The following is a 22417-nucleotide window of genomic DNA, read 5'->3' as shown; positions in this document are numbered from 1 at the left end:
TAACCTCCCTGTGCTCTCCCTGCTGCCTCAGGGCTTGGCTTTTCTATTTTTCACATTCTGTGCTGCTTTGGTGTGTGGGTCTGAGCTCCATATTATGGGATGGTGAGCTGTGTGCACAGAGCAGGGAGACAAAACAATTCCTGCTCCAGCTGGGCACCAAGGACAAATGACCCAAATCTCAGCCCAGGAGCACAAACCCCGTGGGCTGGAGCTCAGGTGGGTCCAAGTGTGGGTTTTGCTGTGTCAGATCCCACGTGTGCCCCTTGGAGCCCATGGAATCTCCAGGTGGGGCTGGCCCAGCAGCCCTGGCCCAGGGACAATCCAACCTTTGGGGCCAGGCCTGGCTTTGGGCCCAGCTGGATCCTGCCCAGAGGGGCTGGGAAGGCCGAGCTCCGCAGGGAGCACGAGGTCACTCTGGGAGCTCCATGGCCAGGACAGGGGCCAGGACAGGAGGGAGCAGCCTCAGGCTGGCCAGGGCAGCTTCAGGGGGGACCCTGGGGACAATTCCCCATGGAAAGGGTTTCCAGTCATGGCACTGGGCTGCCCAAGGCAGGGCTGGAGCTCCCATTCCTGGAGGGGTTCCAGAGCCCTGTGCATGTGGCACTTGGGGACAGGGCTGTCTGATGCCTCAGATTTGGCTTTTATATTTGTCCCATTCTGTGCTGCTTTAGTGTGTGGGTCTGAGCTCCATATTATGGGATGGTGAGCTCTGTGCACAGAGCAGGGAGACAAAACAATTCCTGCTCCAGCTGGGCACCAAGGACAAATGACCCAAATCTCAGCCCAGGAGCACAAACCCCGTGGGCTGGAGAGAGAAAAACAAGCAGGGTGGGACTGCAGGGGCTGAAGCTGGAATGGGACAATGAACTGCAAGATGCAAATGGAGCAGAACTGATCCCAGGGAGAGACCCCGGGAGCGCTGGTGCATTTTGGGGCCATTTTGGTTCATCTTGGGTGCAGCCCTGGCTGGGCTCTGGTGCTGCCCAAGGTGGATCCATGGAGGAGATCCTTGGAATGAATCCCTGCTTTATTCTGGGACTCTGCCCAGCCTCTGCTCTAGGACAGATTCTCAGGGCATCAGCCCTGGGATTGATGGACATTCAACACCAGGAGTTTTGGGGGTGCTGGCAGCAGCACAGGGCATTTTTTCCCAGGAAAATACCATCCCTGATTTTGGGAATATCAGTCTCCTGATTTTGGGAATATCCCTTAAAAGGTGAGGAAGGTCCCACACTGAGCCAGGTGGGTTCACGGTCAGGGTTTTGCCCTGGTCAAGGACTTGCAAAACAACCTGGGATCTTTTTGTGGGATCTGAGATGATAAATTCCAGAGGATTTCTTTATTTCCAGGTTGGCTCAAGCTCCTCTCCTCAACAGAGGAGGATCAGGGTTGGGATTTTGGTTTTGTGAGGGGTTTGCTAAACAATCTGGTGGGGTTTTTTGTAGGATCTGTGGCACCTGGAAATGATGAATTCTGGAGGGTTTCTCTATTTCCAGGGCAGCACAAGCTCCTCTCCTCAGCACAGGAGAACTCCGGGTCAGGATTTTGCCTTGGCTCAAATAACCTGGTGGGTTTTTTGTGGGGTCTGTGATGATAAATTCTGGAGGATTTCTCCATTTCAGGGCAGCACAAGCTCCTCTCCTCAGGAGAAGAGGATCAGGGTCAGGATTTTGCCTTGGTCAAGGGCATGCAAAACAACCTGGTGGGTTTTTTGTGGGACCTGTGGCACCAGGAAATGATAAAATCTGGAGGATTTCTCTATTTCCAGGTCGGCACAAGCTCCTCTCCTCAGCAGAGGAGGATCGGGGTCGGGATTTTACGTTATGTCAGGGGTTTGCAGAACACCCTGGTGGGGTTTTGGGTGCGATCTGAGATGATAAATCCCGGAGGATTTGCCCACCTCAGGTCAGCACCACCTCCTCCGCTCAGCAGAACCGCGGCGCTGCAGCAGCCGCGACCTTTCCTGCTCTCCATGGAAGGGGAGGGATTTTGCTCCAGCTTCAAATCCCTCCCACGGCGGCTCCCGAAGAGTTCCCGTTCCAAAGGGCGGTTCTGAGCCGGGATCAGCCCCGAGCCGGAGTTTTGTGATCCCGGAGAGAGGCAGGGACGAGCTGCGGGCTCGGATCCCGTTCAGCAGGAACCAGCTTTATCTGGAGAATTGTGCTCGTCGCACTCAGGGCTCACAGGGATGCGCCGCTTCTCCTTTAGCTCCGATCCGCTCTGGAATTCCTCCCCTCGCCCATGCCTCTTTCCTCCCTGAAATCCTCCTTCAGCTTCTCCGCTGCTTCCATCTCTCCCCTCCCTCCTGGTTTTTGGGGAGGTCTCTGTGGATTCCTTCCCTCCTCTCCTCCAGCTCATCCCAAACACCGATGTCGCCCGGGCTTTGAGAGTTGGACACTTGAGGATTGGAATTGGCACTTGAGAATTGAGAATTAATTAAGCTCTTGCCCACCAACAGCTCCAAGTTCTTCTCTCAGGGCTGATCTCAATAAATAATAAGAGGATGGGTTTGCACTCCAGAAGAGGCACATTCCCAGAGAACCGGATTTAGAAAAGGTGGTAAAACTAAATCATTAAATGTTAATCATGTGGTGGTTTATTACTGATTTGTGCCTGCAGGCTGAGCTCAGTGCCTGGCAGGACAGCAAGTCCCAGGCTTTTAAATGGCACATTCCCCGTGCCAGGATGTTGTGGCTCCTCATTCCCATGGGTTTTTCAGGTGTTGGTTGGGATTGATGGTCTGGGAGGGCTTTTCCAGCCCCTTTGGCTCTGAAATTCCATAATTTTGGCCATTGGGATGTCCTTGGTGGGACGTCCATCCTTGCTGGTAGCACCTGGGGACATGGATCTGTGGTGACCTTGCAATGGTTGGATTTCATTATTTGGGAGGGTTTTTCCAGCCCCTTTGGCTCTGAAATTCCATAATTTTGGTCCAGGCCTGGGGGACTGCCTGGCCAGGCCATGGCACTGCAGGGACACCACGGCCTGTGACAGATTGAGTCCAGAGAAGGGACAAAGGAGCTGGGAAGGGGCTGGAGCCCCAGGAGGGCTGAGGGAGCTGGGCAGGGGCTGAGCCTGGAGCAAAGGAGGCTCAGGGGGCCCTGGTGGCTCTGCACAAGTCCCTGCCAGGAGGGCACAGCCGGGGGGGTCGGGCTGTGCTGCAGGGAACAGGGACAGGAGCAGAGGGAACGGCCTCAGGCTGGGCCAGGGCAGCCTCAGGGGGGAATCAGCAGGAATTTCTCCATGAAAAGGGGCTCAGGCCTTGGAACTGCCCAGGGAGGTTTGGAGTGCCCATCCCTGGAGGTGTCAAGGAATCCCTGGATGTGGCACTCAGGGCTCTCGGCTGGTAACATAAGGTGGCGATCGGGCACAGCTTGGTCTCCATGGTCTCGAACGTCTTGTGCAACCTCAGTGCTTCTGCGATTCCGTGCCGGGCGGCGGAAACACTGAAAATTCGCCAAAACGTGAAAAAAGAACCAAACGCCTTCACGGGGCTGGTGGCCGCGCGCGGACTACAATTCCCACCAACCCCCGCGCGGGGCCGCAGGGGGTGCTGGGAGCTGTAGTCGAGACGGGGCGAAGCCGGGGCGGGAGGACTCCATGTCCCGGCACGCCCTGCGGCAGCAAGGGCGGCGGGGCGGGGCGAGGCGGGGCCGGCGGCCCTGAAGGAGCCGGAGCGGACCCGGAGCGGAGCCGAAGCAGTCGGCGGCGATGTCGGTGCAGGTGGCGGTGGCCGCGCCCGCTGTGGAGCTGAAGGAGCTCGGCGGCCCCATGGACAAGGCGGCGGGGCCGCCGTGCGAGCCTGTGGGCGCTCACGCAGCGGGGCACGGCGTGGCGGCGGCGGCGCCCGCCTGCCCCGTGCCGGGCGCCGAGCGTGAGGCGGCCCCGGCCCCCTCCGCCGAGCGGCCTCCGGGGGGCTGCTGCCCCGGGCTGTCCTCGGCCGCCGCGATGTCCTCGGCCTCCGGGATGTCCTCGGCCGCCGGCAAGGTGCCGCAGGCTTCGGCCATGAAGAGGAGCGACCCGCACCACCCCCAGCAGCACCGGCACCGCGACGGCAGCGACAGCAGCGGCGGCGCGGCCGAGGCGCTCGTGAGCCCCGACGGCACCGTCACCGAGGCGCCGCGCACCGTCAAGAAGGTAACGGGGGCGACAGTGGCAGGGAGCCCTCCCGGCGGGGCCGTGCCAGGGGACATCCTCGCGGGCAGAGCCCCGCAGCGGGCACCGGGAGCCGGCCCGGGGCTCGGGGACGCGGCGCTGCCTCGGCCAGGCAGGGCCGGCCCGGTGTGCGGTCCCCGGTGCGCGGCGGGTGTCGGTGACCCCGAGCCGCTGCCGTGGCCGCGGGGGCGCTCCAGGGCTGGGGCTGCATTCTGGGGACGCGTTCTGCCGTGCCTGGGGGTCTGTCTGCGCCTTGTGCCCCGCCGTGTCTGTGCAGTGGGGACGTGTGAGGGGGACACCGGGTGCCTTTACACCCCGTTCCCTGCACCCCCAGGTGACACCGGGTGCCTTTGCACCCGAATTCTGCCCCGCCAGGTGTCTCTGGGTGCCTTTACACCCCACTCCTGCACCTCCAGGTGACACCGGGTGCCTTTACACCCCGTTCCCTGTGTCCCCAGGTGTCCCTGGGTGTCTCTACACCCCCAGGTGACACCAGGTGCCTTTACACCCCTGGGTTCCCACACCCCCAGGTGTCCCTGGGTGCCTTTACACCCCAATTCTGCACCCCCAGGTGTCCCTGGATGCCTTTACACCCCAATTCTGCACCCCCAGGTGTCCCTGGGTGGCTTCCCCCCCTATTTCTGCACCCCCAGGTGTCCCTGGGTGCCTTTCCCCCCTGTTTCTGCACCCCCCAGGTGTCCCTGGGTGCCTTTACAGCCCAATTCTGCACCCCCAGGTGTCCCTGGGTGCCTTTACAGCCCAATTCTGCACCCCCAGGTGTCCCTGGGTGCCTTTACAGCCCAATTCTGCACCCCCAGGTGTCCCTGGATGCCTTTACAGCCCAATTCTGCACCCCCAGGTGTCCCTGGGTGCCTTTCCCCCCTATTTCCGCACCCCCCAGGTGTCCCTGGGTGCCTTTCCCCCCCCTCACCTGCCCCCCAGGTGCAGGGTGTGTGGGTTCACATCAGGTTCATGTTCCCAGGGTTATCTGGGGAATGTGGATAAGATAAAAATGTCCCGGGCGTCGCCGGTGATGTTGGCACCTGGGGCAGGCCCAGGTGTGCCCGTAGCTGGGTGTGGGGTTTGTCAGGGGGGGTTTGGGGGTGCCCCTCTCTCAGGGGTGCTGTGACCTGGCAGCTGCACCCCAGGAGAGTGTGGAACTGGGCATCCTGGTGAGTCCAATCCTGGTGAGTCCATCCACGTGTCTCCAGCTCCTCAGGTGGACACAGGTGCTCCCTGGAGTAGGGGGTTGTGTGTACCCTGCTGTGCCTTCAGGGAAATCCACATTTTCCTTGGGTTTTGGCATCATTGCCGTTGGGAATCCCAGGAGAAGGAGTTGTCCCCTGTGAACCTTTTGGGGGTGTAGGGAAAGAAGTGTCCCTGTCCTAAGGGAGCCTCTCACCTCATAGAACTTTGGGGTGAAGACCTCACCTCCCCTGCTGATGGACTTGCAGCCTCTTTTGGGGCTGCTTTAGAATTTCCTCTCCCTTTGGAGGGCCCAGGCTGAGGGGGTTTGTCTCCATAACTGTGATTTCCTCCTGGGTGACTTCCCTGAAATTCCAGTTTCTCCTTGGAGGGAGCACATCCCTGCAGGGCAAGGTCTGGGTCTTGGTTTCTTCCTCCCCCTGAAATCCCTTCTCTAGGGTTGGGAGGGGGTTCAGCTGCTCAGTCAAGGACATTTTTCCTCTGAGATCCTGACTCCCACCCCAGTGTTTGGAGTCTGATATCTTAATCCCATCTCTATTTTTAGAGACCCTCAGGGCACCTGCATTTCTCCTCAAATGTGCTTAAACTCTTCATCCCACCCCTCTCCATTATTTCCTGGGTTCAACCCCAAAAAGGGATCTCACCCTTTTTTCAGAGGGTGGCTGGGAGCCTGGAGCAGCTTCAAACCTGCCTCGCTCCCTGGCTGCTCCTAATCCCGGGAGCAGAGCCACAGATCCAGGAGAAACCTGGAATTCCCAGCTGGCTCCTGCACCCCTCTGCTTGGGATGTGCTGCTGGAGAGGATCTGGGAGTACAAACTGCTCCTTCTCCTCCTTTTCTCAGCCGCTTCAGCAGGCTCCAGCCTCTCAAACCAGGCTCTTCATTCATCCAGGTCCTCTGCTCCTCAGGAGGAATAAATGACATTCAATATCCTGGTGTTATTGGAATAAAACCAGATTTGGGGGCCATCAAATTGTCCCCGGGCCCGTGGCTGTGAAACTGGGCACGTGGAGCTGAAGCATCTGCTGAAAGGAGCTTTAGAGCAAGAATAAGATACAAATTTCTTTACTCAGATCCAACAGAACCTTGCTGTAATAGAGGTAAAAGTCTGATTAAAATAGATGAAATTTGTAGTGGAACTGTGATTCTTATGAGTGTTTGATAGAAACAAAATCTCAGTATTTTTTTCTTGGCTGGTTTATAGAAATATATTTTTCTTGGTTTTTTTTTTTCCTTTCCTTGGAGTCCTAACACCTGTCCTTGAGATACCAATCCACAAAATTGTGATTTTGCAATTCTGAGACCAAAAGAGTTCCCAGAAAATTTCAGTGACTCTTTTCCTCTTTTAATTCTCATTTTAAGTCTTCTTTTCTGTCAGTTCGGCATTTTATTGATCTGTCTGCTTTTAGATGTTCTGATTTGTATTTTACCTTGATAGGGTGTAAAACAGGAAGGAATAGATGGAATAGATGATATTTTTATATATATTTATATGCAGACATTATAGATGGTGCTGGGCTTTTCTTTGCCAGCTTTAGAGAGCAAATCTTGGGGAAAATCCCAGGAATTTGTTGTTCCCTTTGAGTTCTTGCTGGAAATACTGGAATTCCTCATTCCTGAGGTGAAATTTTGCAGGTCTGACCCTCAGCCACCAGAAAAACTTAAATTTAATCAGATTCAGGTCTTGATTTAATGATTGTGAAGTGACAACTCCCTTTCTTCAGCTGGGAGAAGAATGGTGGAGTCATGGGATGGGCTGGGTTGGAGGGACCTTAAAGCCCATCCAACTCTGGGCCTCAGCCACAAGGAAAACTGAAATTTAAGCAGTTTCAGTCCTTGATTTAATGGTTGTGAGGTGACAACTCCGTGTCCCTTTCTTCAGCTGGGAGAAGAATCACGAGGTGGGATGGGTTGGGTTGGAGGGGAACTTAAAGCTCAGCCAGTTCTGACCCTCAGCCACAAGAAAACTTTAAACTGTTTCAGTTCTTGATTTAATGGCTATGAAGTGACAACTCTGTGCCCTTTCTTCAGCTGGGAGAAGAATCACGAGGTGGGATGGGTTGGGTTGGAGGGGAACTTAAAGCTCAGCCAGTTCTGACCCTCAGTCATGAGAAAATCTTACATTTAATCAGGTTCAGGTCTTGGTTTAATGATGGTGAAGTGACAACTCTGTGCCCTTTCTTCAGCTGGGAGAAGAATGGTGGAATCAGGGGATAGATTGGGTTGGCTTGGAAGGACCTTAAAGCCCATCCAGTTCTGACCCCAGCCACAAGAAAACTTAAACAGATTCAGTCCTGGGTTTAATGGTTGTGAGGTGACAACTCTGTGTCCCTTTCTTCAGCTGGGAGAAGAATCACGAGGTGGGATGGGTTGGGTTGGAGGGGACCTTAAAGTTCTGACCCTCAGCCACAAGAAAAGTTTAAATTTAATCAGATTCAGGTCTTGATTTAATGATTCTGAAGTGACAGCTCTATGAAGAATGGTGGAATCACAGGATGGGTTGCGTTGGAAGGGACCTTAAAGCCCATCCAGACCCCTGCAACAAGAAAACTTAAATTTTATCAGATTCAGGTCTTGATTTAATTGAAGTGACAACTCTGCCATTTTCTTCACCTGAGAGAAGAATCACAGAGTGGGTTGCAAAGGACCTTAAAGCCCATCCAGTTCTGACCCTCAGCCACAAGAAAAGTTAAATTTTATCAGATTCAGGCCTTGATTTAATGGTTGTGAAGTGTTGACTCTGTGCCCCTTTCTTCAGCTGGGAGAAGAATCACAGAGTGGGTTGGGTTGGGTTGGAGGGGACCTTAAAGCCCATCCAGATCTGACTCTTACCACAAGAAAAACTTAAATTTTATCAGATTCAGGTCTTGATTGATTGTGAAATGATAACTCTGTGAAGAATGGTGGAATCACAGGATGGGTTGGGTTGGAAGGGACCTTAAAGCCCATCCAGTTCTGACCCTCAGCCACAAGAAAAACTTGGATTTAAACAGATTAATTTCTTAATTTAGTGGTCGTGAGGTGCTCGGGACTCTGGGAGTTCCTGCACCCCGCACTGGGAAGGTTAAACCTCAGCAAGAGGCGAGTTTTACATGAAGCCAACACCGAGCTCCAAAGCAGAAGGTGATGATGATGATGATGATTATGATTATTATTATTTTTTCCCTGTCCCAGGCACTGTGCAGCAAGCCCGGCTGCCCGCTCGCGTTTCCAGCTGTGCTCTGGAGCTCGGAGTGATGATTAAAGCCGCGTTTTTGTGCTGCCAGGGGAGGGATTGATTCTCCGGGGCTGTTGATTCATTCCGTGGGCTCCGTTCTCTCCGTGCCGCCGCCTCCGCAGCGCCGGGGGCTGCGGGGAGCGCTGCCTTTTGTCACCGTGTCACCGTGCGCCGCTAACGAGGTGCCACGGCCTCGCCTCGCGTCCCTGCCCGCGTCTGGCCCTCCGGAGAGCCCCGGCCGTGCCGAGCCCGGCGGGAAGGGAGCCCGGAACGGCCAGGAACGGCCAGGAACGGCCGGGAATGCCCGCTGCTCACTGGGCTGCCACATCACCTGACGGCCGCGGGAAATGACCCTCATGTGGCTCCGCTCTCTCAGCGCTGCCTCTGACCTTGCTTCCCAGCACGTTTCACTGGCATCAAAGCCTGCCTGTTCCCGTGGAAATTCCCACTTTTTTCTCAGGCAGAGCCATGAGGGTTTTTCGGCTCCATTAAGGATTTTTTTTGTTTTTTTTTTTCCTCTGCTATTTTTCCCTTCTAAGCCCCAGCCGTCGCTTCTGCCTGGTGATAAATGCTTCTTCCCCCGGGGCTGAATTCCCAGGAAATGCAGGGAATGAGGCGCCTGGAATGCTCTTTGGGAAAAGCTTCCCGCAGGGAGGTTTTTTGTATCAAATCCTTGAATTTGGTGGGATAACCTGGCCGAACCCGGGTTCGTTGGAGCAGGTGCCTGCGTGGAACCCAGTGCAAGGATCAATCCATGGGGCTGAGGAGCGGGGAGATGAGAAAGGAGAGGGAAATAAAATCAGGATCAGGAGGGAACCTTGGAACTGGGAATGGCCAAGCTGCCCTTTGCCAGGGGCTGTGGCACCGGGATCTGTTCCTGTGCTGGGTCAGAATTCCAGAATCACACCAAAATCCCCGTGCTGGAGCTTTCCTTATTGTCTCTTGTTACTTCTTGGGGTACACTCAACAAAACAAAAGCTTGTAAAAATGTTGGCAAGTGTAGTGGTTTTGGTTTGTTAATTTAAGGGGTTTTTTAATTTTAAGATTTTTTTGGTTAATGTATTAAAAATGTGGTAGATTTTGGTGTTGGTTAATTATTAATGTATTTATTTCTTGTTGTGAGATAGGATTAGGAGAAAGGTAAAGTAGGTTTAAAACTCCAAAAGGGTATGAAGAAAATTTTATTAATAGTTTGCAGGTTTCTTTTCTCTGTGTGTTTTTCACAGAGGCCTGTCCAGTTTTTTAATGGTTGGAAGCTTTGTATCACTTTTTTAAACATCTCTCATGAAAAACACTGACAGCAAGTATGATTGATTGTTTCCCCTGTGAGTGCAGGAGTCAAAACTGGGCTTGAAGAAGCATCTACACACACATGAATATTTTAAAATTTTCTAAAAGATGGGTATTTGGTAATACCTGTTTGCCATGGTTGTAAACTTTGCAACCCTCAAGGGCTGACGGCTCCTGTAGAATCAGGAGGTTGTACAAGCTGACAGGGTAAGCACCAATAATGGCTTTTGTCTGACCTGCACAGAATTCACAGAATCCCTGGGTTGGGAGGGACCTTCAAGGCCATGGAGTCCAGCCCAGCCCCGGCACCCAGTGCCACATCCAGGCTGTCAAACACACCCAGGGCTGGGGACTGCACCACCTCCCCGGGCAGCCATTGCAGAACTTTATCCCCCTTGCTGGAAAAGCTTTTTCCTGCTCTCCAGCCTGGATTTCCCTTGGCACAGCTCGAGGCTGTGTGCTCTGGCTGTGTCAGTGCTGCTGGAGAAAGAGCCCAAGGGCAGCTGAGCACAGGCACCTTTCAGGAGCTGCAGAGAGCGATGGGGGCAGCCCTGAGTCTCCTTTGCTGCAGGCTGAGCACCCCCAGCTCCCTCAGGGGCTCCTCTCAGGCTTTGTGTTCCCAGCCCCTCTCCAGCCTCGCTGCCCCTCTGGCCCCGCTCAGTGTCCCCAGGCCCTTCCCAGGCTGAGGGGCCAGAGCTGGGCACAGCCCTGGAGCTGAGCCCTCCCCATGCCCAGGGCAGGGCACAGTGACCTCCCTGCTGTGCTGCCCCTCACTGCTGACACTGCCAGGGCACAGTGACCTCCCTGCTGTGCTGCCCCTCACTCCTGGCACTGCCAGGGCACAGTGACCTCCCTGCTGTGCTGCCCCTCACTCCTGGCACTGCCAGGGCACAGTGACCTCCCTGCTGTGCTGCCCCTCACTCCTGACACTGCCAGGGCACAGTGACCTCCCTGCTGTGCTGCCCCTCACTGCTGACACTGCCAGGGCACAGTGACCTCCCTGCTGTGCTGCCCCTCACTGCTGACACTGCCAGGGCACAGTGACCTCCCTGCTGTGCTGCCCCTCACTGCTGACACTGCCAGGTGCCACTGGCTCCTTGGCCACCAGGGCACACCAGGGCTCCTGTCCTGCTGCCCACCAGGTCCCTCTGTGCCTGGCACTGCCCCAGCCACACCAATTCCTGCTGCTGTCCACCCGGAGCCTCCCCTGGCCCAGCCTGAGCTGCTCCCTCTCCTGCTGTCGCTCTGAATTCCTGTAAAAACAGACTGAGAGAGCTTTAACATCCCTCTCAACCCAAGCCATTCCCTGATTTTATAATGATTCTGTGATTCACAGAGGAATAATGGGGGAGAAATCCTTAAATGTCACAGCTGGGTGGAAAAATTTGTCATGCAAATTTTGAGGAAAACCTTGGGAGTATCAAAGCTCTTGTCGTGCTGTGGGGCACTTTTAAAACCCAAAGCTTTTTTCCTGTTTTAGTTTTAGTTTAACCTGTTGTGTATGTGCATCTTGTGTTATTTTTGAGTGAAAAAATACCGGATTTCATGAATTCAGCAGCTCTGTTTTTAACTGCTCATTCTTCCTTTTCTTTTTTTTTTTTTTTTTTTGATGAAATTCCTGGCAGGTGAATTTTGAAATGTCCTTCCATGTGTGGAACAGCTGCTTTGCAGATGATTTTTCAAACAGATCAATTGTTTTGGTCAACATCTGGAGGAAAAGAAAAAAGAGAGAGAAAAGAGAGGAGGGAAAAATAATTGGGGTTTTGTTTGTTTCTAATTGTCAAATAGGTTTATGTGTTTCTCTTGGAATTTCTGTTCCTGGGGGACACAAAGAATCCATAAGGAGAGGGTAACAAAACCTCCACCCCTGGGAAAGGCTTCACACCCTTTATTTTGTAAATACCTTTCCTACAGACTGGAGCCCAGAATGTTTAAGCTGAACCTGGTCCAAACTGATGCAGTGTAGGAGGAAAAAGAAAAGGAGAGAAAAATTTAAAAAATCAGAACAAGTTTCACCTCTGGTTTAAAATTCTGATGTTGAGTGTCCACAGGAGGTAGAGGAGGGTTCAGGGAAGCCATGTGGGAAGGGAAGGCTGTTCCAGAGCGGTTTTGGGGTTGTGAGATGAGGAAAGGGTTTGGGATGGGGCTCAGCAGCGAGGATGTGGAACAGAGCACAGGGGGTTGTGCAGATGGGTGTGTTTGTTTAATACAACCATGGGGTGGTTTGGGCTGGAAGGGACCTTAAAGATCTCTGATTCCAGCCCCTGCTGTGGGCAGGGGTGCCACCCGTGGTGCCAGGCTTTGTCCCCAGGGGTGCCAGGCTTTGTCCCAGGGGTGCCACCCGTGATGCCAGGCTTTGTCCCTGGGGTGCCACCCCTGGTGCCAGGCTTTGTCCCTGGGGTGCCACCCCTGGTGCCAGGCTTTGTCCCCGGGGTGCCAGGCTTTGTCCCTGGGGTGCCACCCCTGGTGCCAGGCTTTGTCCCTGGGGTGCCCTCCGTGGTGCCAGGCTTTGTCCCTGGGGTGCCACCCATAGTGCCAGGCTTTGTCCCTGGGGTGCCACCCGCGGTGCCAGGCTTTGTCCCCGCTGTCAGTGTCAGTGGTGCCAGCAGAGCTCAGTCTCAGGGTTAAATCAGAGCAGAGTTCTCCATGCTGCCATTGCCAGCGTTCCCCGTGGGAGTGTGGCACAGGCACCTCCTGGCACACAGGGTGAGCTGTGCCCGAGTGGCACCAGAGAGGGGCTGGGCAGCTCTGCCCTTGGAGCAGGAGGAAGGATCTGGAGAGGGGAGCACAGCCCTCACTGCAGCAGCCACCACGAGGAGCCAAAAGGCTCCTTGGAAATGCAAACAGAGCCCGGAGCTCCCAGGGCTGGGTGTCCACTGCTGCCTGGAATAGAGGCTGGACAGGGTTAAAGGAATTAAATGGGGATTTATTAAAGGCCTTCAATAGGTACAGAGGCTACCTAGAACAGAGGCTGGGCAGTGTCAAAGCAATAAAACAGGGATTTATTAAAAGCCTCAGAGGATACACCTTGGGCAGTGCAGGAGCCCAGCCAAGCTGGACCCAGGATGGACTCCTGGTCATGAGTTTTCACACTTTGATCAGTTCTGGTCCATTTCCATGTTGGGGTTCATTGTCCATTCCAGCTCCAGGTTCTGCAGTCCCAGGTTGCTCTCCTCCATTCGCTGCTGTTTGCACTTTTTGGGCCTGAAGCTGCCCAGAAACCAAGGGGCTGGAAAAGGATTGCTTTGTCTGACTGAGCTGTGAGGAGAACTTGCTGACACTTTATAGGAAGTTCAGAGTCACACACTAATGCAGAGTACAGAATCTGGAAAACGTGAAATATAAAACTTGAGGCATCATGGGGAGCGTGTCTGCTGCAGGGTTTGGGGAGCTGTGTGTGGTTTGGGGAGCTGTGTCTGGTTCTGGGTTTGTGGAGCTGTGTCTGCTCTGGGGTTTTGGGGAGCTGTGTCTGCTCCTGGGTTTGGGGAACCGTGTGTGCTGTGGGATTTGGGGAGCCATGTCTGGTTTGGGGAGCCGTATCTGCCCCTGGAGTTTGGGGATCCGTATCTGCCCCTGGATTTTGGGGACCTGTGTCTGGTTCTGGGTTTTGGGGAGCTGTATCTGCCCCTGGAGTTTGGGGAGCTGTGTCTGCTCTGGGTTTTGGAGAGCTGTGTCTGGTTCTGGGTTTTGGGGAGCTGTATATGCCCCTGGAGTTTGGGGAGCTGTGTCTGCTCTGGGTTTTGGAGAGCTGTGTCTGGTTCTGGGTTTTGGGGAGCTGTGTCTGCTCTGGGTTTTGGGGAGCTGTATATGTCCCTGGATTTTGGGGAGCTGTGTCTGCCCCTGGCTTTGGGGAGCTGCTCCTGTGGGTACAGAACAGGAGCAGACAAAGGCAGGACACTGAAGGGAGCCCCGAGGCGTTTTGGGGAGAAGGCCCAGCTGCAGATCGGGGCTTGCACGGGCACACGGGTTTGGAGAGCTCCAGGGGCCTCCAGATGGGCAGATAGGGATGAGCTGGGAGCTGGAGCTGGGAGCTGATCCCAGGAGAAGCAGCAAAGCAGAGCTGGTTGGTGCCTGTGTGAAGGGAGGTGTCTGGGATGGTTCATTCTTCAGCAGCAGCAGGCACAGAAGGGCTGCTTGTCAGTTCCTGACAGAAGGAGAAAAACACTTCAGTTCCTGCTTTCCTGGCTCATTCCTGGCCTCAAACACAGCACTGGAGGGTTTTTGTTGCTGTGGGTTTGGTGGGCTTGTGGCAAGCTGGAGCTGGTGTGGTCTGGGCTTCACCGTGGATGTGCCAGCCCAAATCTCACCCAAACACTGGAGGGAAAACCCAGGAGACACCAACTCTGATCCAAGACCCTTCAGGAAGGGTCTTGGATCCACTCCTCAGCATGGAAACCTCCCACGGGCTGGGTGGGTTCCCAGAGGGTCCTGGGCTCTGCATCCCTGGCAGTGCCCCAGGCCAGGCTGGGCACTGGGGCTGGAGCAGCCTGGGACACTGGGAGGTGTCCCTGCCATGGCAGGGGTGGCACTGCAGGGGCTCTGGGGTCCCTTCCAGCACAAGGATCCACTCATCTGTGGGGTGGAAGGGGCGTTAGAAGCAGGGAAATGAGGAACAGAAAATCCTCCTGTGCCTGGCTGGGGCTGGGTGTGGTTTTAGGGTGATCCGGGGCAAATCCCCCCAGCTCTGCCTGTGCCTTCCTCATTGCCAAGCCCAGGCAGTGCTGGTGCTGTGCTGTTTGAAGATCATTGCCACTCCAGGAGACATGAAATCACCATCCACTCCACGTTCCAGGAGAGCTTTTTGTCTGCCATCTCCCCCTTAACTCCCGAAACGCTCCCTGCCGGATCAGTCCCTGCTCCAGATTTGTTTCCTGCCTGGTTTCTCTGCCTGGACCCCAGCCAGCCATTCCCACACCCAAACTCTTCCAGCATCCCCTGTAAACCCTGCTCCAGTGCAATCCCAGCGATTCATTTCCGGACATCTGAAGGGGGAATGGATCCTGAGAGGATGGGAAGGAGCACTTGGGTGTGGAGGGAGTTTGCTCCCAGCTGTGCTCAATGCTGTTCCAGGATATCTTTTGAGCTTTTCAAAGGGAGCAGCCCCCAGATGAAAAAAGGGTTTTTAGTTCGTTCTAAACCAGTTATTTTTTTGTCTCAAATAAAATCGGCGATGACTCAAGCACCCATAAAAGTGTCTGGCAGAATTCTCGGGCTCTGAAGTTCCGCAGTGCATTGCTTGTAAATGTCATTTTTGTGGGAGCCTCTTCAAGTGGGGCCGGTTCTCTGAGGCAGGGCAGAGCCTCTCAGATCCACTTTGCAGCACTGACTGAAGAATTATTTTGGCTGATTTCAGGAAAAGATCCTGCACGGGGCTTGGGTTATCTGCTCACCACAGCAGAGAAGCTGTTGGGTAACTCTGAGTGCCAAGAACTTTCTGTGCTTTGCTTTTCATTTTTTTTTTTTTTTTTTTTAATTTTTAATATAAATAAGCTGAAACATTTTCTGGTTTCTCTGCAGCAGAATGACCACAGATGAGTCACGGGGCTGCCTGAACATGTAAAGCACTTTCAGTGCTCCTTGTGATACATTTTTGGGTGTCTCACCCCACTCTGATCTGCTGAGACAGTGATTCCAGAGCATGAGGAAGCTGCTGCTTGGGTCAGGCCCTGTGAAAAGTCCAACCAAAACCTGCTGTGGAGCTGGAGCTGGGATTGTGATGCTCTGCCTGATTCACTGAGTGATTCTGGGTGGGATTTTTTAGATTTCCCTAGCTTGGGTTGCTTGAGGAGAACCGAGTAGGTGTGTGCAAAGACCTGCGGAGCTTCCTGGCCGAAACCCAGCCCAGACAAAGCTCTCCTTGTTCCTGGGGCCTCCGAGCTGCTTTTTCTGCTGTTTGTTTGTTCTCGGTGTCCTGCCCTCTGTTGTGTCTGCGCAGCAGCGGGGAGGCAGCGCCGGGGGCTGCGGTTAAAGGGACCCCGCAGCTCTGCCCCAGCCCCCGGGATCTGCAGCTCAGCTGCTCCCCAGCAAGGTGGAAAATCCACAGCCCTTGGAAACACCGGGAATTTCGGCCTTTATCCAGCAGGTGGAAGGCGTTGGGGGGAGCACCCACCACAGATCCTGGAATGGGTTGGGTGGGAAGGGACCCCAGAGCCCCTGCAGTGCCAGCCCTGCCATGGCAGGGACACCTCCCAGTGTCCCAGGCTGCTCCAGCCCCAGTGTCCAGCCTGGCCTGGGGCACTGCCAGGGATGCAGGGGCAGCCCCAGCTGCTCTGGCAATCCCAGCCCAGCCAGGAATTCCTTCCCAAAATCCCACCCAAATCTCCCCTTTCCTCCAATCTGCAGCCATTCCCTGTGTCCTGCCCTTCCATCCCTTATCCCCGCTCCCTCTCCTGGAATTTTTCTGACCCAGTGCAGCTCTCCTCAAACAATTTGGCTTGGCTTTAATTTCACCTTAATTAAAAAGTCTGCTCAAGTTTTGGGTTTATTTGGAGTCTGTGGCATGGGACTGAAGCAGTTGGATGAAGAATTCCTCAATAATTGACTTCGTGCTGGTATTTTTGTCTTGTCCCTGCTTGTTCCAGCCGTAATTCCCATTATTTTATAGTGAAACACTAAGGAAAATGTGGATGGAATTTTGGGATCCTGGACTCTGGATTGCCCCAGCCTCCATTTCCCATCGTTGTTGTTAATAATAGTAATAATAATAATAATAATAATAATAATAATAATAATAATAATAATAATAATAATAATAATAATAATAATAATAATAATAATAATAACCTCTCCACATCCAAATTCTGTGAGAAATCTCATTCCTCACTCAGTAATTCGTGTGTGGCCGGGGTTTTTTTCCTTGTTTTGTTTTTTTTTGATTCCTGGCCAATTTATGGCAAATATCAACCAAATCATTCTCCAGCAAATTAATCACCCTTGTCAAGCGTGTCCTCGTTTTCCCTCTTGTGAGCACAGAGCAACACAAGAGTCGGTTTTGCTTTTTAATTACTTTTTTTTCTCTGCTTGGCCTCTCTTGTTTTGGCCTTGTCAGGGAGGGCCGCAGAAGTGGAAAGTGGAAATTTGCGGTAGGAAATGGAATTTTGTCATGGGGGATGGGATTTTGTGGTGGAAAATGGAATTTCGTGGCGGGAAAAGAAATTTTGCTGTGGAAGACAGGATTTTTGTGGTGGAAGATGGAATTTTGTGGTGGAAGATGGAATTTCATAGTGGAAAGTGGAAATCTGTCGTGAGAAATGGAATTTTGTGGTGGAAGACAGAATTTTGTCATGGAAGGTGGAACTTTTGTCATGGGAAATGAAATTTTATGGTGAAAGATGGAATTTCATTGTGGAAAATGGAAATCTGTCATGAGAAATGGAACTTTGTCATGGAAGGTGGAACTTTGTCGTGGGATATGGAATTTTGTGGTGGAAGGTGGAATTTCATTGTGGAAAATGGAGTTTTATCGTGGGAGATGGAGTTTTGTTCGTGAATAATTTAATTTTGCTGTGGAAGATGGAATCTCATCATGGAAAATATAAATTTTTCATTACAAATGGAATTTCGTGGTTGATAGATGGAAATTTGTGATGGAAGATGGAATTTCGTTGTGGAAAATGGAGATCTGTTGTGAGAAATGGAACTTTGTCATGGAAGGTGGAACTTTGTTGTGGGATATAGAATTTTGTGGTGGAAGGTGGAAATTTGCAGTGGAAAATGGAGTTTTATCATGAGGGATGGAATTTTGTTCGTGGATAATTGAATTTTGCCGTGGAAGATGGAATTTCATGGAGAATGGAAATCTTTCATGACAAATGGAATTTTGTGGTTGATAGATGGAAATCTGCGATGGAAGATGGAATTTCATTGTGGAACATGGAAATTTGTCATGAGAAATGGAATTTTGCCGTGAAAGGTGAACCTTTGTTGTGGGATATGGAATTTTGTGGTGGAAGATGGAAATTCATGGTTGGAAATGGAATTTTGCTGTGGAAGATGGAATTTTGCTGTGGAAGATGGAAATTTGTGGTGAGAAATTGAATTTGGTTGTGGAAGATGGAATTTTTTGGTGGGAAATTGAATTTTGGCATGGAAGATGGAATTTCGTCGCGGGAAATGGAGTTTTATCATAAGAGATGGAATTTTGTCATAGAAAGTGGAATTTTGTCGCGAAAAACGGAGTTTTGTCTTGGAAGATGGAATTGTGCGGTGGGAAATGGAATTGTGCAGTGGGAAATGGAATGGTGCAGTGGGAAATGGAATTGTGCGGTGGGAAATGGAATTGTGCAGTGGAAAATGGAATTGTGCAGTGGGAAATGGAATTGTGCAGTGGGAAATGGAACTGTGCAGTGGAAAATGGAACTGTGCAGTGGAAAATGGAATTCTCCCATGGGAAATGGAATGGTGCAGTGGAAAATGGAATTGTGCAGTGGAAAATGGAACTGTGCAGTGGGAAATGGAATTGTCCAGTGGGAAATGGAATTCTCCCATGGGAAATGGAATGGTGCAGTGGAAAATGGAATTCTCCCATGGGAAATGGAATTGTCCAGTGGGAAATGGAATTGTGCACAGCTCCCTCATCCAAAGGCTCCGAATGGCATTTGCCACCAAGCCTTGCTCTGAGCCCAGACCGTGATTTAAGCCCTGAAAACACTGGAAATGCCCCATTTCCTGCCATTCCAGCACTCATCTTTCCTGCTCCATCCACGCATCCCCTAGATTTCCACAGCTCCTGCTTGGGTTCATTTGCAATTCCGGGTCCTGCTCATCAATCACTGCCGGGTTTTGGCTGCAGGAGAGGCAGGAATGGCTCTGCTTCCCCTCGGAGGGGCCCTAAATCATTTTCCAATTAGGAAAGGAGCCTGCCCGTGCATCCCATGGGATTTTCCGGGCTGAGAAACGCTCCTGCCACTCTGCACTTGCAGCACTTTCAGATAATAAGCCATAAAAAATGTGGTTGCAGCAGGATTTTTGCCCAATTGGATTTTTTAGGCTTAAAAAAATATATATATATATAGAAAATGTGGTGTTGTGGTAATTGAAGCCATCCAAACCTCCGGGGTAATTAAGATTTTATTAAAGCAACCAGGAGGAGCAAAGGGAATGTTTTATTTGGAAGGTCACACAAACTCTGCTTCCTCCTTTATTTGTTGTGTGTTTATTCCAGTTTGGAGGGGTAAATCCTGGAAATTCCAGTGTCTGGAAATCTCCATATTTCCCAAAAAAAACACCAAACCACCTCAGGCCTGGTTTGTGCTCCTCAGGGAAGGGAAGTGGGTTTTCCACAGGTAAATTTGGGATAAAATCATTGAGGGGATGGAGGGAATGATGGTGTTGGAGGTGGACACAGAGAAGATGGGATTTGGGAAGGAATTCCTGGCTGGGATGGAATTCCCAGAGCAGCTGGAGCCCCTGGAGTGTCCCGTGATAAGCTGGGAAAGACTTGGGGCAGGCTGGGATAGTGGAAGGTGTCCCTGCCTGTGCTTTGAGGTCATTCCCACCCAAACTATTCCCAAATTTTCCCTCTTCCCTGAGCCTTCACACAGAGGTTGGGAACAGTCCCCTCAAACAGCTGTTGTCACCCCAAAACAGCCCATCCCAAGCTGGCAGTGAGGGAACCATGAAATCCATGGAGAATCCCCTCCCAGCAGGCTGGATTCAGGAGAAAAGCAGAATTTCTGTATCTTTATTTTGGAATTGTTGTATTTTAGGTGATAAAATCCAAGCAGAACAAAGCCATGCCCTGGATTTCAGATCTTTGAGCCTGGAGATTTCCTTTCCCCTTTTCCCCTTTTCCCCTTTTCCCCTTTTCCCCTTTTCCCCTTTTCCCCTTTTCCCCTTTTCCCCTTTTCCCCTTTTCCCCTTTTCCCCTTTTCCCCTTTTCCCCTTTCCCCTTTTCCCCTTTCCCCTTTCCCCTTTCCCCTTTTCCCCTTTCCCCTTTTCCCCTTTCCCTTTTCCCCTTTCCCCTTTTCCCCTTTTCCCCTTTTCCCATTTCCCCTTTCCCCTTTTCCCCTTTTCCCCTTTTCCCTTTCCCCTTTCCCCTTTTCCCCTTTCCCCTTTCCCCTTTCCCCTTTTCCCCTTTTCCCCTTTTCCCCTTTTCCCCTTTCCCCTTTTCCCCTTTCCCCTTTTCCCTTTCCCCTTTCCCCTTTTCCCCTTTCCCCTTTCCCCTTTTCCCTTTCCCCTTTCCCCTTTTCCCCTTTTCCCCTTTTCCCCTTTTCCCCTTTTCCCCTTTTCCCCTTTCCCCTTTTCCCCTTTCCCGTTTCCCCTTTTCCCCTTTCCCCTTTCTCCTTTTCCCCTTTCCCCTTTTCCCCTTTCCCCTTTTCCCCTTTTCCCCTTTCCCCTTTCCCCTTTTCCCCTTTTCCCCTTTCCCCTTTCCCCTTTCCCCTTTTCCCCCTTTCCCCTTTTCCCCTTTCCCCTTTCCCCTTTTCCCCTTTCCCCTTTCCCCTTTTCCCCTTTTCCCCTTTCCCCTTTCCCCTTTTCCCCCTTTCCCCTTTTCCCCTTTTCCCCTTTCCCCTTTTCCCCCTTTCCCCTTTTCCCCTTTTCCCCTTTCCCCTTTTCCCCCTTTCCCCTTTTCCCCTTTTCCCCTTTTCCCCTTTCCCCTTTCTCCTTTTCCCCTTTCCCCTTTTCCCCTTTCCCCTTTTCCCCTTTCCCCTTTTCGCCTTTCCTTTCCCACAACAAAGCTTTTAAACCAAATTTTTCCCTCAAAAAAAAAAAAAAGCTGGGAAAGGTTTTGTGGGCATCAGAAAGTCTCATGTGGAAGGTGCAGTTTGTGCTGGGCAACACAAGCAAAGTTCAGCTCTGAAATTCCTCAAAGGTGCAGCCCAGTCCTCAGGTTAATTAGGCAGGAATCCATATTTTTAATGGGATTTTGCCCTTTTCTTTTTCTTTTTTCCCCAAAAGCACCGAAAGCCAAAATCTTTGGTCGTGCAGGGGAGTGAGGACTGTCTCACCTGTGGGGTGAGACAGAAAGGTCAGCGAGGACTTTGGGTTTATTTTTTGTTTTTATCCATCCTTTTAGGGACTGGTTCTCCCTAGATCCATCTCATGTGGAGCTCTGGGTGGTTTTCAGGTGTTCTTTTCTCTCCCCTGCATTCCCAGGAACATTTTTGCCCAGGGAAGTTGTGGGTTCTGCATCCCTGGAAGTATCCCTGGGATAGAGGAGGGTGTCCCTGCCCACGGCAGGAGTGGAACAAAACCCCAATTTTAAGGTTCCTTCCCATCCAAACCATTCCATGATTCTCTGATGCAACAAAAATTTTGTCCTGGGATGGGGAAAACACAGAAAAGGACAGAAATTTGTTTTTCTTTGCAGAGTTATTTATCTACAGAGGAATTACAGAACCCCGTGAGGACTCTGGGCTCTGCAAGGGAAGTTGTGGTGTGAGGGTCTTGCTGGAAGGGCTAAAAATGCCAAAGTTTCGCTGGACAAGCTTAGGAATGGGGTGATTTGCTTTCCACAGCACCCAAATTTCAGTTGGAGAAACCAGGGGAGGGAAGGCTTAAGCTGTGTGAGAAAAGCTGGTGTTTGGAATCCTTTAAATAAACAGAATAATCCCTAAACAAACACTGGCACCGTGGGCAGGGCTCAGCCAGGCAGGAAATCCCACAGGGATTCAGGGTCACCCTGAACTGTGCCCCGGGGCTGTGGCTGCAGCAGGGGAGGGAAAAACCTTCAGGAAGAGCTTTGATTTTGTTGAATCTGGGGTATTTTGGGATTTTTGGCGTGTTTTAAAGGCTGTAATTTCACTAATTTAAAGGCAGAGCTGCTGTGGGCAGGGGTGAGGGGTGAGGCTGCTTCAGGAGAGTGGGGAGAAGGTTTGGGAATGGTTTGGGGTCCCCAAAATTTCATGGGGAAGGAAATTCCCTCAGGGAGGCTGGGAAAGAGCCAAGGATGGAGATTGGGAGATGCCAACAGCAGGATTGTCTGGAAATCGTGGAATTGCTGGGGTTGGGAAAGCCCTTGGAGCTCCCAGTGCCACCATCCCCAGCCCCAAGGCCACCACTGCCCGTGTCCCCAGGTGCCACATCCGGGTGGCTTGGAAAGCCCTCCAGGGCTGGGGGCTCCAGCCCTGCAGCTGTGCCAGCCCTTTCCATGGAAAATGGTCCCAAACCTGGGAGCTGGGCCTGCCCTGGCCCAGGCTGAGGCTGCTCCCTCTTTTCCCAGGGCTCATTCCCTGGACAACCGGGATGTGCTGGGAATTCTCGTGGGGTGTGAGCACAGAATTCCCAGATTATTGAGGCTGGGAGAGCTTTGGGATGGAGGGAGAGTTTGGGATGGACAGAGAGCTTTGGGATGCAGGGAGAGCTTTGGGATGGACAGAGGGCTTTGGGATGGACAGAGAGCTTTGGGATGGACAGAGAGATTTGGGATGGAGGGAGAGTTTGGGATGCAGGGAGAGCTTTGGGATGGAGGGAGAGTTTGGGATGGAGGGAGAGCTTTGGGATGCAGGGAGAGTTTGGGATGCAGGGAGAGCTTTGGGATGGAGGGAGAGCTTTGGGATGCAGGGAGAGTTTGGGATGCAGGGAGAGCTTTGGGATGAACAGTGAGCTTTGG

General features: G+C 52.4%; 1 protein-coding gene across 1 annotated transcript in view; it reads left to right on the top strand.

Moving 5' to 3' along the window:
- Positions 1-3674: 3674 nt before the first annotated feature.
- Positions 3675-22417, top strand: part of AHCYL2 (adenosylhomocysteinase like 2) — a 68332-nt gene continuing 49589 nt past the window's right edge. Inside the window, exon 1 of the mRNA XM_066551089.1 lies at positions 3675-4137. Coding sequence (XP_066407186.1) covers positions 3712-4137 — 426 coding nt within the window. The 5' untranslated portion in view covers positions 3675-3711. The remainder of the gene's footprint in view (positions 4138-22417) is intronic.

Source organism: Molothrus aeneus, chromosome 5 (genome assembly GCF_037042795.1).
Source record: "Molothrus aeneus isolate 106 chromosome 5, BPBGC_Maene_1.0, whole genome shotgun sequence".
In the NCBI taxonomy this organism is placed as follows: domain Eukaryota; kingdom Metazoa; phylum Chordata; class Aves; order Passeriformes; family Icteridae; genus Molothrus; species Molothrus aeneus.
The sequence above is the reverse complement of the archived record's forward strand: the minus strand, read 5'-3'. Positions and strand labels throughout refer to the sequence as shown.